The sequence below is a fragment of the Tyto alba genome, unplaced genomic scaffold, assembly GCF_018691265.1.
Source record: "Tyto alba isolate M040663 unplaced genomic scaffold, T.alba_DEE_v4.0 Super-Scaffold_41, whole genome shotgun sequence".
Lineage (NCBI taxonomy): Eukaryota > Metazoa > Chordata > Aves > Strigiformes > Tytonidae > Tyto > Tyto alba.
In genome coordinates this window covers 2,242,924-2,262,364 of record NW_024881317.1, presented here as the reverse complement: position 1 = coordinate 2,262,364, position 19,441 = coordinate 2,242,924, and the positions used below count along the sequence as shown (strand labels likewise).

The following is a 19,441-nucleotide window of genomic DNA, read 5'->3' as shown; positions in this document are numbered from 1 at the left end:
GATGGCCCTGAGGGGCAGCTTCCCGCCCTGCGCTCCGAGGGGGGATGGCGGCGCGAAGGCCGCTGAGGGGGCGCCGAGCCGGAGCGGGTCTGAGGGAGGGAGAACCCCGGGGAGCGGGGAGGGTGAGGGGGGGGGGCCGCGGAGTTCCCGGCGGGCCGGCCGCCTCCCCGCCCTCCCTCGGCGGCGTGAGGGAGCGTGTTTGGGAGGGAAGGAGGGGGTGGAAGCCGGGCCGGGGCGGCCAGCAGGCAATTTGCATGAGAGACAGACTGGGAATGAGCTGGAGTGGGCGCCTCTCCGCGCACACAGAGCGGGGCAGGAGGGGGAGGAGGGAGCTGCTGCCGCCGCCGCCGGGGAGGAGAGGCGGCGAACTCCGGGCAAAGTTTGGTGCCGCGGGCCCGAGGCGCTGAGGCAGCGGCGGAGCGGGCGAGAGGCGCGGCGCCGGGCCAGGCCAGGCTACCGCCGCCCGGGGCCGGGCTTTGTGCTGCCCGCGGCGCGGCGGGGCCTGCGCGGAGCGGCGCGGAGCGGCGCGGAGCCGGGCGTGTGTGTAGGGGGGTGGGGGGGTGGGGGGGGGAAAAACAAGCGCGGAGCCAGCGGCGGGGCGCTGCCGGGCGAGCCAGCATGTCCTCCATCCTGCCTTTCACTCCTCCCATCGTCAAGCGGCTCCTGGGCTGGAAGAAAGGGGAGCAGAACGGGCAGGAGGAGAAATGGTGCGAGAAGGCGGTGAAGAGCCTGGTGAAGAAGCTGAAGAAGACGGGGCAGCTGGACGAGCTGGAGAAGGCGATCACCACGCAGAACATCAACACCAAGTGCATCACCATCCCCAGGTAGGCAAGGGGGGGGGGGGGGTGGTGGGCACCGGGGTGCTCCTCGGGGGTGCTGGGGGGCCCCTCGGTAGCAGCTTTCTCCCCAGGGACTCGGCATGCTCTGGCACAGCCTGCGAGAGGGGCTTGTTTTGCTTTCCAGCCCCGCTGCACTTCGGTGCGGTGTTAGTCCTCTCCTGCATGCTCTATCCTGGCTCTATATATAGTTAAAAAAAAAAAAAAATATAACTGCCTACAGAATTGGATTACTGTCTAGTAACAAGAGGAGAATGTAGGGGAGAAAATATGTCTCCAGCCGAGATTTAAAAAAAAAAAAAAAAAAAAAGTTAGAAGCGCTCTGCATTACAGTTATACTTACTGTGGATACTCTTATTGTCAAAAGTTTCAGCGTGTTCTCTAGTACTATTACATTAAGATTTTCTTTTGATTAATGTATCAGGAAAATGGTTTTGTTTGGGTTGCTTGGTTTCTTCCATATTAGCTAGACAGATATTACTCTGAAGAGGTGATTTAGAGCCCTGCTGTGAATATGTTTTCAAATTACTTTTGAAATCGAGAATGCAAACGGCAGAGCTGAAGGGGATTGTTTGGAGTGCAAAAAAAGCACGGGAGGGTGAATATAACTGATGTTTTTTTTTCCATTTTTTGAATTAACATAGATTTTATTTTTAGCCTCTGTTCTGAGATCGAGCCATAAGACAATTATAAATCATAAAGGACACGTATATAAGTATCCCATCTAAGAAAAATTTTCCAAGTAACTTTCAAATAGCTGGCCACAAGTGGTGTTTTATTGCTGAAGATTTGTTGATTTCTGTGAGCTCAGCCAGATGACTGCTGATTCTGTTACTGATTGTTGTTTGAGGGTACTTTTTTTTTTTTTTAACAAAGGCCAAAGTTCATCCCAAATATTTGAATGCTGCATAATTGTATGCTTCTGCGTGAGAAGATATCTGTGTGTGTGTGTATTCATGCTTCTCTTGCGCGCAAACAAATGTATGCTTTCTTGGTTGTCAGAATGATTTAATATGCAGTAGCTAATACAAAGCAGCATCTGTTGCATGAAAACGTGAAGCAAGTAGCTTAGAAATGTGGATATTTGGAACTCCTAAAATTTTCTTCCAACAACTGTAGTGTTTTTCTAAAGGAAAAATAAAGTCTTCTTATCTTTTTGGTGGTGGATGACTGTGGCTAAGATTTTGGCCAGTAATGCAAATAGACCTCTCAGCCTTTGTTAGAGTTACTTTGGCTTTGCCTAATTGAAGCAGTAATCAAAACCTGTAGAGCTGCCACCAGATACAAATGCCTTAAAACCTATATTTTTAAATCCTTGGTAAGCAGTGTGCCTTCCGCATAGATAATACCCGATTTAAACTACTTCCCTGAAATACTTACCATTTCAAAAGAAGAAAATGACTTGAGCACCCCTGCTGATTTGACCTGGGTGTTGTGTCTAGCTGATGCGGACCTGTTAGGGAGCAGAGCGTGAAGCCTCTTGGTACTTCTTTCACTAGTAACAAGGTGATTTAGATAAAGGAGGAAGGTTTTGATATTTTATGATTCAAAGGAAGCAAGGAGTTGGGTGGAGTAGGATGCATTAGTTTAGAATAATAATTTTAAAGCTTGAAAATAAGTAACAACACAAGCAGATGTCACCCACAGAGATCATCCTAGCTGTTCCTATTGTGCAGAAGTGAATGCCTATTTCTCCTAGATCTTGCTTTTTTAAAGAAAATCCGTACAGAAATTAAAACATTTCATGTTCTCTTGTGACACAGGGCCTGGATCCTGCAGATCTTAAACCTGGGTATGGGGGAAGTCTTAGCATATTTTGATGGTAACACCTTATGTCTTGGCACTAGTGTTTAAACACAACACTTAGTATGTACTTTTATTATTGTTCAGTATGTATGTTACAGAGATTCAAATGAATGTGGTTAGGTTGGTCTGTGCTGGACTGAGCAACACAGTGAGTGATTAATATCTGTATAGCAGAGATTGGGGAATGGTGTGGAAATGCAAAACAGCTTGTCTAGAAGTCAATGGCAGAGCTGGAGCTGTAACCAGGCCTTGTGACTTTAAGAGCTGTATCTTCTCTGGACTGTGCTGTTTGTCCTAATGTATCTGTGAATCTGCTTATCGTGTCATTTGAAATTAGTGTTTGCAAGACCATTTTAGTAAGGTTTTAGTTTGGGGTTTTTTGTGGGTTTGGTTTTTTTTGTTTGGTTGTTTGGTTTTTTTTTTTTTTTAATCTACTTATGTCATTTTACTGTTTAGTCAAATAAGTATGTTGGGGGGAAGAAGGGGGGAAAAGACATCATTAAGGATTAGATCATGTTATGCATTGTCTGTAATGCATCAGCAGACTGAATTACAGTGGAGCTATGCCAGTGACGACTCTGGCCCAGCAGGAGTAGGGTAAGTCCAAAATTAGCTATTGTATCCATGAGACGAAGCAAGTTTCAGATGTAAAAGTGAGCTTTGCAGAAACATTTCTCATGGGAGTAAGAGCTACACAGTGAATTCTTGTAGTGATCAGGTGGGATGGTTTTAAGGAAGAACAAGAAAAATAATTTTTGTTGTAGGGGTAAGGAATTAGAATACCAAAGTTATTCCTGCTGTCATTTTATTTACTTGGAACTGGAAGTTTGCATACTACGTTCTATCTCCTGATGGATTATTAAACAATGAATAGTTTATTTGCTTGTCTATTTGTTCAGCATGTATTACTCTTCCAAGTGCTTCATTTGTAAGATGATGTGACAGATCTCAGGCCCCAGGTTTTCTGTTGGAAGGGACCTGTGGCAGACAGCAGAACACTAGAGAGACCTTTGAGGATTTCAGTGTAAGGCTGCTGACAGGATTTTTTCCTTCTTGTTTTTTCTACTGGAGCAGGAAGTAATTTCCACCTGAAAAACCTACTGGTCTCAGACCATCTGATTGTTTCTTGTGCTCCAGTTACTGGTGCTCGATGTCTGGAGGACTTTCTTCCCTCCCTCATCTGGTGTGCTGCTGCCCAAGCCCGTCCTTTTCCAGAAGGGGAGCTGCCTTTAAACTTCTGTGCGCTGAGCTGGTGGGCTTTGGCGTCAGGAGCTGACCTAGAGAGTTGTAGCAAGCTGGGTCTGCATGGCAGTAAGACTTTTTTTCATACTGTATTGGCTGATAAAGTTGGAAACACACATTCTTTTGCCTTTTAAAATATATATCCTTTGTAGTAGTTGCATCGATCTTGAAAGCCCAGCTTTCAGGATGGGCATTTTTATCACTTCTCAGACAAGCATGAGGATAGTGTGCCGTAAGCATATACCCCAGCACAACCAGGTGTTTGAGTTTGCTGCCTCTCTGCTCTGTGAATGAGTTTAGGTCTATTCCAGCTGCTATCTGATTTTTAAAATTTTGGTGGCTCTATTTGCTTCTGAGACCAAAGAGTACGATAAGCATGGAATCTGATGGTGGCAAAGTCTGCAGCTGACATTACTGCATATCTACAACATATTTACAGAACCCCATGGACTTCATCCTTGGGAGAAGAGCAGTGAGTTTCTGATATTATTCCTGATCTGAAGAGAGGCCGTACTGTGCACCTGACAAACCATCAGCATTTTGCCCTAGAAATAAAGTGCATTAGGCTGAACTGGGATGAGTGTTTAACTCTTAACCTAGATCAAGGTCTGAACCGCAGAAGCCAGGAACATGGGATAAGCACCTAGTAATTTCTAAAATCTGTGCAGTATATATAGTGTTGCTGATATGTGATGAGATAGTAAAAGCTTTGTTTCAAGGGTTTTAGTGGTACTACACATATTAAGACATACATCTCATGACATTTTGTAACACATTTTCATATGCATATTTTTCTTTTGAACCTGTTACTGTATTTATTTCTTTTTGTATCACTAGTGGTTTTAGGGGAGCCAGGATTCTTGTACCTAAGGAACACCTTCTTTTAAGTGGTGTGTTTTTTAATTTAGAAAATAGTTTTGAAGAGAGGCAGGTGTTATTTCTTGTGGAACTCATCTGATAAGGATAGAACGCACCAACTGAAATGGAAACATGGCACATTTGCTTTTTAAAAGCAGATGAATGTGGTCCTTAAGTGATTTACATTTTGGTGGGGGAAACTAGGGATAATACATAAGCAATTTTAGGAACATCTTGGGTGCGAGCGTACCTTCTGTTGTGTTGGTAGTTGACCACACGCTATTTACAAGAATCAACCATGTTCTTAGGTTTGCCTTGATACCAGGAAAATATGAAAACTGTAAATACAGAAAGTGGCAGGAGCTATCTGCAAGACCATGAAGTACATTCTTCTTTTGAGACTGGTGCCCATCTGGTTTCAGTAATAAGCAAAGGGCCAGTCAGTTTTGTGTGTCCACATGCAAATTTATGTTTTGTTTTGTTTTGTTTTTTTAATGCCAGTTTTAAACTACCTTGTTTTCAATTTGGTATATGTGAGGAGCTTTAATATTGCATAGACTTGTTCAAGAGTGTCTGCACATAAGAGTAGATTGGCGTAATGGTGGTGCACTGGAGGTGGTTACAGTACAGTCCCTGTGTGCAAATGCAGTCTAGCTGTCATTATACATGTTAACTCCCTGTTGCTGGTAATTTTACTGCTACAAAACTCTGTCCACTAACCTATGTACTGACCTAGCCTTATGGGCAAGTTTTTTACAGCCCGATTCTAACCTTTGTGCTGCCACAACTGCGCTGCTAGCGGTACCCACGTGAGCTAGTTTAGTTGTGGCAGTGATAGCTGCAGGGTAGACCCTGCTTTACAAATCTGTTTGTATCTGGCTTTTGTGGCAGTAGTGAGACTTTGCAGATCAGGTCTAAAGGTGAAAATCCAGTAAGTGTACACAGGCCTTCAGTCAGGTGTACTTTGTGCCTGCAGTCCCACTTGTCCATCAGTACCCTTCTCCTCTTCCTCCTTGCCATCTACTCAAAGGTCAAACCCCCGCCTCTCCGGGCACAGAGGTTTCCACTCCCTACAGCCCCTCCAACTCCTCCCCACCCTTGCATCAGAGTTACTGCCTCCTGTATTAGCTTGTATTGACTTCTAGTCCACACTATGCCATTTTAAAAAAACAAAACAGTACTGTTAAGCTAAAGCAATAATGTTGATACAACCACACAGTCAGTTATGTTGGCATAGCTGAAGGAACTGGAGAAAGGAGAGAAAGCATTGTCCAGAATCGCAGCTCTTTCTCTCAAAGTAGTTGATGCTGGAATAGCATGTCAGTCCCAGCCCTTAGTAAGATGTCTTCTCAAATTTGTAATCTCTCTGTCAGCACCCAATACAATCCAAAGCCTTTTGTCAATATATACTTATCTTTTTTTTTTTTTTTTTTCCTGAGATGTGCAGGTCAGATAACATTTTGCATTAAAAACTGGTGGTGAAACTCCTCTTGAATTGAAAGACAACACAGCAATGTTTATATAAAACATTGATGGGCTAAGAGGAAAAAATGTATTTTACCATTTGTTGAGATGTTTTCAAATATTCATATCTCTGCCTTTTTTTTATTCTCCCCTTTCCCAAGAGACTAAAATATTTAAAATAACTTCTGAAAGGACTGGTAAGATTCTCATTATATTGTGTAGTAAGTGTTGAATCTTTGTGAAATAAGATGTTTAAAATGGTTGCTTAACTTTTATAGTATTAGGAAAAGACCCTGAGCATTGCAGTCATTTAAATATAATGAGAAATAAATGCAAAAAAAAAAAAAAGATGAAATCAAGAAATACACATTGTATGGGATTATCACATCAGGGATCCAATTAAAATGAGTTCTTCTAATAAATATTGGTTTAATAATGTAAACTTGTGATTGCTATATTATTGCAACAAAAATAAAATTAACAAGATTTAATGGACTGAGCAGCCATTAATTTTCACTTGTTAATTTATTAGGAGCTTCTAATGCTGTTACATGCACAATAATGCCATTATCTTGCATGAACTACTTTATGAAATAAATAGGGCCAAACGGTGCTTGAATTAAATTGAAATCAGATTTTATTCCCAAATTATCTTTTTCGGGTTTTAATTTTTTTATTATTATTTTTTCTAGCTTTCCTCTATTGAGTGCAATTAAATTTTCAGGGATGGGATGCAGCACTTTCTTCCAGTAAGGCTTATGAATAGTCCTAATTAACTTTTGTCCTTGTCTGCCTTGATGTGCTGTGTAAAAAGCTTTTTCCAGTCCAAAGCTGATTGTGTTGATTGGCAGTGAAGAGAGCAGAGACGAGCAAGGGGAATAGACAGGGCAGAGGTTCTTGTCCACACACTCTGGTTCTAGCAGGCTGACTCCACCGAGCCTAGCAGATGTTTGCTAATAATGTGACTTAAGTCCGAACAGAAAGACAAGGAAGTTGTTAATAATTGGGCTCTTGTCCTTGTCACTGGTAGCACAACTTTCTGTGTAACTGAAGAGACAATAATATGTCAATCGTTGCAGTTAATACTGCTTTTAAAGGTGTTTTGAAGCCTTTTAGACCTGATCCTCATTTGCTCACACATCTCTTTCTGGTCACTGTCAGAATGGTGGGACTTACCCTTAGGCAAGCAGGAAAGTTTGATTGCTGCTGGTACTGTGGCCCTGTAGAAATAGAATAAAAGAGCCAGAGCTCGGTCTTTCTGTATTAAAGGCTTGATCCTTCAGAAGCATTGGTCGCAAATGTGAGGAGAAATAAACTACTTATGCTACTTATGCATAGCAATAGAAGCCCTGTTAAAAAAAAAAAAAAAGCCCAGCCAGATAAGAAATTATAATGCTCTGCTTTTTAGAGGATCACCCAGGAATTGTGTGAGCTCCAGAATGGAAATCTTCATTGTCAACTAAGAAGCCTTTAAACCTAAACTGCTGTAGCCACGCTGTTTTGGGTATTCAAATTTGCTTGTTTAGCAACAAGGTAAGTTTCTCTATCCTGCACGGCTGGGTGCGGTGCAGGCAGACTTTAGGCTACTCAAAATGAGTAGGTCAGGCAATCTGTGGGATTGTGTGCCCCAGCAGTTGCTCCTTTCTCTACAGTGGAGAATCTCCACACGGTTGCTGATCCTGGCCTTGCTTGCCTCAGGAGCGCATTTCTGAAGCAGCACATGTCAGTGGATAGGAGCAGCACTGGGGAAAGGACACCGGGAAGGAAATGGTAGTTGTTCCTTGTGAGTTTGTTTCTTTGACCTGCTTGTATTCAGAACCACACTAATCCATGAATTTGATTGCATTTTTAGAGTATTAGGAGCTGCTGTTGATGTGGAAGAGCTGATGAAATTATAAATGTCGTTGGTGACCCTCGTGAAAGAACATGCTTAAAAATCCAGTAAAACCTCCCTGTTAGAAACGTAACCTGTGTAAGTCTAGGAAAGGTGAATAGGTGATCTTGATAAATTTTGTCACTAGAAATACCTTTACAGCCCAATAGCTGTTAACACGGAGGTTATGAGAGCAAAGAAGTTGCACATTTCAGATAGTCGTGCGACTGGGTTCTGTGTGTGCTTGCCTTGTCCCAGGGCACCTGTGCACTCACCACAGATGCGCCCTGTGCCTCACCCCGTGAACAGGACCATCTGCTTTTCGATCTCTGGAGGAACGTGCATTGCTTTATGAAGAGCGAGGTGTGTGAATCCTGGAGAGAAGATTGCAGGGGACAGGGTGTCAGGAGAGTCGGTCTGAATGCCTGGAGCCCTTTGCTTCCTTCAGGCTTTGGGCTCCTCAGAAAGGGAGGTCTCAGTGTCAAGGTATTAGGTGGACCATCCTTAGCTCACTTCATAATTTGTAGTTATCTAATCTGAAAATTTCACGAAGCTTTTTCTTACAAGTTGTGTCAAAGGAAAGATCGGAGATTATCTTCAAATTGGTGACATTTGTTAACCATAACACAATCTTTTTAAAAAAGGAAGTCAAAACAGAAATTTCCTCCTTTGGGGTGAAGTTGCAGCCAGCAATGGTTGAATGATGGATGCTGATACTGACTCTTCTTTTTCACAATAAGAGGAAAAACTTTGTCCTTCCTTTTCCAGTTGCTTGAACATGAAAAGAGAAATTCACTTACTCTTCACAGATGTAGAACAGTTAAAGTTCACAAAAATATTGGGCTTAGTAGAAGACAGCTGTGGAACATGAGAATGCCTCCTTGGTTTTGTGTTGAATGTGCAACTGTTGTTGCTTTATCTACTTAACAGATAGAGAATGCTTTTTTCCCCACAAGTTTCCTTTCCCTCCCTAACTGGATTTTAAGTGTTGCTGTGGTGGAAGACAAAGACCCAACTACAAGCACCTTTAATTTTGTTATACTCGAGAAGACCAGATGTGGTTTTTTTCATAGGGATACAAAGTCTGTGGTTTCCATACATGTGGAACTGTACAGAAAGGTCCTTTTCTTCTTATTATTTGTTGAACAAATTGTTGTTCCCCTTGAGTCAGATGCATAGCCAATTTGTAGCACACGTGTAACAGTATCTGAAAAAATATATCAGTGTTTAAAAAGCATTCTTTGCCTAAAAGGAAGGCTAATAAGCAGCTGGAGTCTGTGTCTTTTCCCACTCTTTTTGCATGTGTGTAATTAGATGGATTTCAGTAAATTTACTTCTGATTTACATGCAAGTGAAAGGAGAGTCAGACCAGCACAAGAAAGCAGGGAACTGAAAACGGAGAATAGAAGTGTTTGTAGGTTGAATATTACCTGTTTTTCTCTCTTAAATTAAGGCTTTTGGGGCTTCTGTGGGTTCTTCTTTGCAGGACTTGAAGCCTGCCCAGCAGAGCCTGTGAGACCTGAGGGCTCCAGTCCCACGAAGACTGGACTTGTCAGCCCTGGGCTGGAAACTGGCAGGAAGCCAAGCAGGATTTAGCTGGAAGTTTGTTGAAAACGATACTTCTCTGCGAAGCATTTAATTTTCGGAGGAGTTCTCGCTCATGTTTCATTGAGAGTTTTCTGATGGGCACTAGTGTGGCTTGGCAGGGGCCCTCCACATTTTGTAGCTGAGATACCACTGGCAGTGGGATTGGCCTTGGCAGTGGCTCCTGATCCTGTGCCTGTGCAGAAGGCGGCATTTGGCTGTTGTCACTGTGTTTTTTTTTTTTTCTTCTTTTTCATCTTTTTTTTTTTTTTTTTAACCAGCTTGTATACCAATGGTAAAGTCCTTATAATACATTTCTCCCAGAGCCCCCTTCCCACCTCCCCTGCTACACAGCTATACAAATACAGGAAGGAGTAGGGTTTCCTCTTGCATGGCCTAGATAAAGCCCACCCACAATTACAGGCCTTGAACTCAGAAGAGCACAAGGTCTGTTAATAACATCTGTCCTTTCTTTCTTCCCCCCATGGTCAGCAGCCTGTTGGAGGAAAGGTCTAGAATAGTTATAGATGTTGGCCTGGAACCTTCAAGCGAAACACCAGTGAACTCTGGAGACCCCAGATAAATTAACTCGTAAGAGTTTCATGGGCTTGGAGTGCTGAAGCTTGCATATGATTTGGCTAATCTTTCTCCGTGTCTGCTACTTGGTCCTAAATTTACCTGACTTGCTGAACATAAGCTTCACTATAAGTCAAATCTATCTTATTGGCTTGTTTAATGTTACTGTTTTCTGTCCAAAATTTTGTGGCTGTTTTTTTTTATGGCCAGTAGAGCTTTTGCAGAAGATGACTGTTAGAATGGTGGAAAGTGGAAACCAGCTGATTTGAAACCACTGAATTAGAAACAAGCTTTTCAAAACAGCTGAATTTAATTTTTTTTTTTTTTTAAAGTGGATAATCACTGTCGAATTATCAAAGCTACTACTACTTTATAGCTGATTTCTGTCGCCAGTAAAAGTCTGCTGGCAGTCTGCAAACTGCTTTGAGCTTTGCTCTGAATTAGATGCCATAAATAACTTGTGTGTAGGTAGACAGCTGATCATGGAAGCTTTTTCCTGAATCTGGTTTTGCTTGTTTGGTAGAGCTATAGGCTGAAAGTTCATGTATAGAGTTGCAACTACATATTTGTTTTTTCCCAGTCATAAGTGAATTAAGAGAGGTTTTCAGTTGTGAATTACTGCATAATGAATGTACATTGCGGTTAAGAAAGATTGAAAACATCAGGTTTTGTTCCATACCACTATGTAACATTGAGTGAAATGTTTAACCTGCTTGTACCATATTCTTAACTACCTAGCAAATGCAGTACTTGCCTCGCAAAGATGTTGGAGAATTTAATAAGAGTTGTGAAAAGCTCTTAAAACCTTGAGAAGCAGACTGTTACAAAAAAAAAAAAAAAACAAAAAACAGTACCTTGCTACTTTAAAAAGCTTTCTGTTGCTGTTCAGCATCTCATTTGTACTAAGAAAGCGGTTTTAATTTTTGTTGGAAACTTTGAAAATATGTAGGTGCTATGTCAGTGAGAATATTAGAATTCCATGGATGTTTAGTGGTAAACCTTAACTGGGTTTGCATAATATTTATCTATTCATCTCTATGCTGGTGCCTCCTGTACACATGGAATATTTTGACTGGTTGATACACATCATACCACAGTGGTCTGCTACTGAGCTTAAGCTTGAAGTCTGTTAGCACAAGTCCAGGGGAAACACTATACATGTAGCCTCATGTTTTCATTTAAGTAATATTATATAACCATATGTGAATTTAATGCCATACAAACACAAAACGTTAAATGAAAGAAATGTGCGTCTGTCAAGCGATTGTGCTGTTGCTAGTGGACTTTTAGACATGACACTCAGCAACGTGAGTTGGAAAAACTAAACATTTCTATACTTATAGCCCTGTCTTTTACTGAACATTTTGGCGGCCGCTGAGAGTGCTAGGAAATCACATCTATTTGCTTTAAAACTCGTTTGCATCTGAAGACTTCTGGTGAATTGTTCTGAAAAAGATGACTGAAAACTAATAGCTGGCCATCTGGCTGGAAACAACATTATTAATTAAGCTTTCTCTTCTAAATCATTTACAAGTTTGAAATAAATGCTCTTTTCAGAGGCATTGAAGCAAGCTGAATTTGAATTCTTGCTGTGGGAAACAGTGTATTTAATGTATTCCTTTACTAAAATTAAGGATGGAGAAGTAATGCTTGATATGATGGTTACTTAGATTTCCTGAGCAAAGTAACTTCCTGATTTGTCCTTGTGTGTTTTAAGTGGTTACTTTCTACGAAGGGCAACAGTTAAGCTTAGATGTTTGTCAGCTACTCCCATTTAAAAATTAAAAACCCCTTTACTATGCAATATTCATCGAGTCCTTTTAAAGACCTTTTCTTTATGGTCGTTCTACAACCTGCTGAAGTGCCCATGCCCTGTTGAAAGGGGAGTGTTTATGACTTCTCATTTTATACTATGGATCCTCAAGTCCTTTATAGCAGAAGAATTTTTACCCCCTTTTGCTGACCGGTGACGTCCTGAGAACTGGGTTTAATTACTTGAGGTTCATGGGGGGCAGAGGCAAAGCAACATTTTGGGTGCAGACATCCTAAGGCCTGCTACAGTGTTCCATAGACAAGGTTGAAGTGATACTACTCTTGAGAGTGCATCTTCCCATGTGCTGGAAGGAAAACGGGAGTCACTTTGAACGCTGTTCTTTCTGCATTATACCAATAATTTGTAACATATTCATAATGTAGCATTAATAATTACATTAATAAAACTAATTTTCAGATAAATACAGGAAGAGGTCTCTAGCGTTTTAGAATCACAGAATGGTTTGGATTGGAAGAGACCTTCAAAGATCACGTAGCCCAGCTCCCTGACACGGTCAGGAACATCCTTCACTAGATGAGGTTGCTCAGAGCTCCTTCCAGCCTGACTTTGGACACTTCCAATGATGGGGCGTTCACAACTTCTCTGGGCAGCCTACACACAACGAAATTATGAAAGTGCTGAGGATACACCTTGGATGCTCAAGAGATGGTATTTTGTTCTGCGTGCATATTTACCAGACTTAAGATACATACAGTTTCCTATTGTCTTGATTTTTCAGTACCTTAAGTGTACCTAGCAATTCTTATTGGTATGTTTGAGGGCTAGAAGAGCAAGCTTTAATTAAAATCTGTCTGTAAGTATTGCAATTCCTGATGATTGCACTTGGAGAATATGCATTTTAGATTATCAGAAGAACTGTTACAGCCGTTTAGATACATGGAATGGTGTACAGTCATGAAGGGAGAACCATTAAATAGTGTTCTGGTTTAAAAGACTAGCTTCATGTAAACATCCCCTCAGTTTCCTCCCTTTTGTTCTCCATTTTTTGCTAATGGTGTCTATGCTGTAAAACATTGGTGTGCCAGACACAAATGAACCCATATGAGCAAGTGAAGGCCTTGGAAAATATGGCTTGAAATTGAGTTTTGTAAGTCACTGCTTTGCATGCCAGGCTCTACTGGTTTGAAAGCCCTGTTGAGATAGCTTCTTCTAAACAGGAATAAAAATAGAGATTTGAGCGTTCTGATTTTAGAAAAAAAAAAAAAAAGGCATTTAATGGATTATGATTGGCTGATGACTTCGAAGCTGGAGACAGTTTTATATTACAGAGCTTCTCACTCTGCTTATTCTCTCAGTTCCTGTTCTCCCCCTTGCATTTTTTTTTTTTTTCCTCTTTTCTTGCTTTCTATTTTTAGGATGGCATTTCAGAGTTTCTGCCATACTGGCAGGCCAACTATTCCAGAAAAAGAAGAAAGGTGGGAGGTAGAGCTAATGGGCACTGATAGTTATTATTAATCTGGCTTTTGAGTGCTTATGTTCAAAGTTTGTATGTTTCCAGTCTATATGATAGTCGATGAAATATCTGCTTGCACTTGAAGCCATTGATTATATTTTGACAATCTTTGTGAACTTCAGTAGAAGAGACGAAAAGTAAGAAGTTTAGGATTGGAGAGAGGCCACTAAAAATTTTATGACAATTCTTTGTGCATTTTATATTTTTTTAATGTGTGTGTATAGATACTATTTTTTAAATATGGGTATATAAAGAAATAAAAGAAAGTACGGTAACTTCATTTAAAAAAAAATGTTAATGGTCTATTAACACTCGAACAAAATAGGAATAGCCCATGTTTAGTATTCACATGTGCCTGTATAAATGAAATAACGGGATAATAGTTTTCCAGTCGGTTCTAATGCTGATCAGACATTTGAGTGACTTCAAGGGTGTAAACACAGGGGAGGGAATTCCACAGGGATGGAGCAGTTAGTGCATGTGGATGTGAAATTCCTCCATGCCTCCAGGTGACGAGGCCGTGGTGTGGTGTGGCCCTCCTGAAACTGGTTTGTGACACGCAGCTGACTACAGACTCTTTGCTAACTCGTGCCTTTGTGACTTGAGATCTGCTCTCTGTGTGTGTGTTTGTTTGTTTAGAGGTTGGGGTGGGTTTTTTTGTTTAAATATTAGTTTTCTTCCTTGTGCTGTGTTTGAGAACCTTAAACAACAGGGAAAGATGGTTATTTGGAGGGCAAGGAAATGAACAAAATTGTTCTTTGTTATGAAAGCAAAAGGCATTGGTGTGACAATGTGTAACCCAATCCAGGCATAGGTGTTCCTGGTTCTGAAGCCTGAGTGGGACTTGACTTTTGTTATTAGTTCAGTAAGTGACATCTTTTTTCACCTGTGTGACTTCAGGGCTGTCATTTTTGCACGTGCAGAGCAGCTCTGTATTTACATCACTATCAGAGAATAACTGGGGAAGCGTAAAAGACTTTGTTCCACTTTTGCTTTAGAATCACATCTTGATTTTACAAATCGTATCATGTTTCATCCTTAGTTTTGGTTTGCAGTCACCGTGCTGCTTGGAGCTATGAAGAATATTATTCTAGGTTCATTTAAGGGTTGAGTGTTGGCAAAAGCTGGCTGGAAGTTGGTCCACTGTAACTGCGTATGTAATGTATTGCTATAAATTAAATCAGTGAAGAATTATTTTTAGAAGACAGGGATTATTTCAAAACACAGGCTAACTGCATATGTAATGTATTGCTATAAATTAAATCAGTGAAAAATTATTTTTAGAAGACAAGGATTATTTCAAAACACAGGCCATAACTTTTCTACCAGTGATTCAGTAACTTAATCCTGTCGGTTAAAGTTGCACTTCACATTGAATTGGATCCAATGCTAGATTGCAGGATATTTTATTTTATTGGTTTTTTTTTCAGCAAGTGAGGTCCTCAAAGGTACTTAGCCTCTTTAGAATAAACAGGCGGCAAGCATGTCTCTTGGTTCACAAAAACTGATACGCATAGTTTGTTTTGTAGCTATCATGGGGACTGAGGTCTGCTGCTTAATCTGAAGTTGGCAATCCTTTGGGAATGCAGTGTACAGCCTTGCTCGTAGGATAACCTTTCTCCAGTTTTGTTTTCTGGTGTTATCTCCTGGCACAAAAGACTGGAGGAGGAGTACGCAAGTGCAGTGTTTAAAATTTGCATATCTTGATATCTACTGCGGTAGTTTGCAGGGACTGAAGGTGATTAAGGAAATTATGTGTGTGTTGTGCAGCAGTCCACATGGACGAAACTGCTCATGTTGTCTTTCCTTTTGGGAAATTTTAAATAAGTTTTCCACAGGGTGAAGAACTTGAAAGCCACTGTGAGTGCATGCAGTTGGCTGGCAGATGCATCCGAGCCAGCTTGTTGTAGTAAGCTGCATTGTGTTGGTTGAAGTTAAGATAGCGATAACCCCTGCTTTTATTTGTCAATAATTTTTTGTCTTGTACTTTAACCCCAAATATTTTCTTAATATGCCAATAAATGGCAGAGTGGATTTGGACAGAGTAGACAGTCTCAGGCTGTGCTTCTGCGTCTCATTAACATTGTTTGGAAGCCAAGTTAATTTTTACAGCAATGACAACTCCGAATTATCTCATTTTCATGCACTTCTGTGCTGTCATATCTCTTCATATTATGATAATGATACATCAGTAACCTAACTTTATTTATGATTTCCACTTCTACAAGCATAGTTCTTGTTACCTACAAACCACTGCAGGAATATTACTCACTGGGTGAACCGCTTGACTTTGAAGAATGTGACTATGATGAAGTGTTTTGTTTTCTCACATCCTACACCAGCGACTGGTACTTTCTTGTCACTGTTGCTAACAGGGACTGTTCAATACAAGTTTGTGGCTTTACTAGCAAATAGGTATATCCTGATTCCTTGGTGAAGAGGCATCTAACCACATGTAAGGCCATTACAGTTGGCCATTTGGTAACTGTGCTTACAAGGTGCCTCTGAAGTGACTAGCACTGAAGATGCAGACTCCCTTATGCCTTTTGATGTCCCCTTCAAAGAAAAGACTAAATGATGTCTCATTCTGTAAGGTAAGTAGCCTGTTAGTGGTCATGTCCTCTAATGAAGAACTTGAGCTCTCGAGATATCTTTAGTCTAGCACTTTTCACCAGGGTGGAAAGCATTTTGCATGCCGGAGCAAGGTGTTACAACAAAGCGAAATGTGGGTGCAAAACGTCTGGGCGTTGCTGGACTCTGCAGGGATTTGGCGTTCTTTGTGTGGAATGTGAGTAGCTGTGTGACCCTTGTGCAACAAGTAAATGAGCAGCCGTTGAAATACTCCTCCATTTTCTTCACCCGAGTCTGACGCTCTGCAATTCGAACATTTATTAGCACGCAGATAAGCTAATTGTACAAGAGGCAACATTACCTGTTAATTGCCTAATTTTCCCATGTGCAATAATCTGTTCCCTAGATATGTTGGCCAATTCAGATGTGAAGTGTTATAACTTTATGGGACTTTTTTCTTCATTGAAAATTAGCGAGCTCACCACTGTGCATTTTGTCACAGACAAGAATATTTCAGAACTTGGACGTGTAAGTGTCAATGACAGGAATCGTGCCTGGAGTGTACGGAATTAAAATATCCTTCTTAAAGTATTTTTTTCCTTTAAATTGCATCAAAAGGATCTTGTGTAATTTTATCGTATTGTTACCATCAGGTGGTGGCGTTCATATGCATCTCTGATTAATGTAGCATCACTCTCCTCATCTTTTTGCCTTAGTTGAAGCCCTTTGTGAGATTATTTCAGCTAAAACCTCTCATTCTCTGCCACTGGGTCTCTTCCTCTGCAATGCACTAGAAATACTTAGTGATAGATCAGCATCTAATAAAAGTGGGATTTATCTCTAAGCTGAAAATAAGTAGAAAGACCCTACTGTGGAAATTGGAGGGTTTGCTTGTCATTACTGATTCATTCTGGAATACCTGTTGTAACTTCCAGTGCAATTATCAGCAAGGTGAGGGTTTTCAGAGGACTTCATCGCTAACTGGCTTTTACTACTTGCAAACTCTTTAGACTTTGGCTGTTCAGATGATCTCTCCCCAGTCATGCAAATATCACAAGCAGTTCAACTTGTTCATTTATTCTGTTGGAAAGGCAGAGGGGAAAAACAGCCTTGACTTGCACCCCGGAGGGACACTATGCAAAACCAGTCTGAGGTTTCTAGGGTGGGAGCTGTGGAGTTTTCTATTCTTTTGTTTATTATCCTTTGCTTTCTGTCATCTCTTAGCAAATAATGAATAACAGTAATAGTATGCTGCGAGACATGAAATCTGGAAGTGTTTATTACAATATGTGTGTGAACCATAGTCATCACTAGAACTTATTTTCTCACGGACTGGTCTAGTAACTGCCTGGGGGAAGAAGCTTACATCTTTGTAATAAGGTCTCAGGGACTCTGGTATTTCTGCTTCCCAGGTTGCTGGTGCATAGCAATTACTGTCCATTCTGCAGTCAACACCTGTCTCTAATTTCCATTAGTAACAAAGGACTCTGCCTGCTGTATAAAACCCTTTGCTGTTTGTGTATAGAGTGCTTTGCTTTTACAGTCAAGGGCTAGAAAACACCACAAAAGCAGATAAAAGCTAAGTAAAGCAGTGGCTGCAGTAGGCTTAAAACAAACATGAAAATTTGTGAGGTTTTTTCCTTCCTTTCCTTCCCTTCATGGTTTATTTTTATCTTTATTTTTGGTATGGGGGAGGGGTGTGAATGGGGAAGATTTGTCTCTAAGCGTGAACATTGACATTTTGTTGAGGTTTGTGCACACTGTTTGTTGGGGTTCTGTGTCACCTTTAAGAACTGCTTTCTTTCAATTAAGATTTCCATCATCTCAGTCCTGCAGTGAGCTTCCCATGGTCAGCCCTGTGTCCATGTAGAGCTGTAGGAAGCCCTTTTGCCCTGTGAACACTTAGGATGAGTAATAGTGGTTCCACCAACTTCACACGCGCTTTAAGTCAGACGTGTTCTGAAGAGTCTTGCCAGATTGAGTCTCATATAAGTCAGTGGAACTAATCACACGTCTAAGGCCAACCGTACCATTCCCTTCCTAAAATATGCAGCTGCTCGTGCATGGCTATGGTATTGCCTGAGGTGTTGTCAGATGCATGTGTTTCTGAGGGACCTGCTTTGCCTGGAGTAATATTTCTTTAATTTTATTTTTTACTTTCCCTAGCAGATCTGTTTAATAGTGGGGCTGCTGCTACTTTGGACTCTAAAAGTATTTTGGAGAGGATTGCTTGTAAAGCGGTTTTTCAGTTTGCAGTGACTGCAGTCTGCTTGCTAAATATATATTTAACATTATCCTTTGGGTTTTTAAAGAAAAGGGAATATTGGATAACTAGTTGAGTTCTTTGTTTCTAGAAATCACATCTCTACTGACAAGCAAATGTAAACCAAAAGGAAGCATTCTGGGACTGAATAAGGATGCAGCTTCATGTTATACCTCTGATTTAGTCTAATAGTAGATTGCCATTAAAAGGCATAATCCCATTTCTGTCTGAGTCTGCTGCTTGCTTGTGCAGAGTTTACTGTAGTTCTCAGAGTGTCTTTTTATCTTTATGGCAGCAAGACGACCCAGTCCAATGTCTTGTAAATCGTGTATTTCTAAATCAGACTTGTGGGTGGAATTTTGACCTCTATATGGAAATTAGTCACCTGTACAAGTGTGTCTTCTAGAACTGCATCCCATCTTCATTTAGGATACCAAGACAGACTCCACTATTTTTTTTATCAACATTTTTTTTTTCAACAGCTAATAGTCTCCTCACGTTTTGTGTTTTTTTTTTTTTTTTTTTTTAAAAAAAGCTACCATATTTTAGCTGCAGTTGGCCTGGTGTCAGTTCACAGCATTGCTTCCGTATAACTCTCTTGGCTAAACTGAAGAGTCCTTCAGTATTCACTTTTTCCCCCTTAATAGATATACTCCTACACTGCTGTGATTCATTTGTCACTCAGTCATTGTCTTAACAAAAACAATGGATTGAAATTCTCATATCTTTTAAGACATTTTCTTTCACCCTAAACTGTTTTTGTAAGTATATTTTTACCAAGCTGTACACAGCCAATTGCCTCACAGAAGTCTAAACATGGTATGTTTAGAAAAATACCTTTTATCCACCAAATTTCTCCTCCGATAATGGAATGAAACTAAATTTGAGAAGACCTTTAGAATGCCCAGAGCTGTGGTGGTCTTTAGTTCTGCTGTGGTCTTCTAATTTTTTTTTCACTGGAGTTAAAATTTACCCTGTACCTGCTTCTAGAAGCCCCCCACCCCCCATATGATGATAAATTTTGTCCCATGACGTTTGTTTTTTTTTAATGTTTTGTTGTGTGTGCCCTTGGAGCTTGTGC

General features: G+C 40.8%; 1 protein-coding gene across 3 annotated transcripts in view; it reads left to right on the top strand.

The window, feature by feature from the left end:
- SMAD3 (SMAD family member 3) overlaps positions 1–19,441 on the top strand; it is an 86,753-nt gene that overhangs the window by 7,580 nt on the left and 59,732 nt on the right. For 2 of the 3 annotated variants that reach the window (XM_042804132.1, XM_042804131.1), the window contains exon 2: positions 658–824. Coding sequence is in view for 1 of the 3 variants with exons in the window: in XM_042804130.1 (XP_042660064.1) it covers positions 619–824 (206 nt within the window). In the remaining 2 variants the exon portion in view is untranslated. Of the gene's footprint in view, positions 1–578; positions 825–19,441 lie in introns of those variants that run through there. The other variant, XM_042804130.1, reaches the window with a different exon arrangement.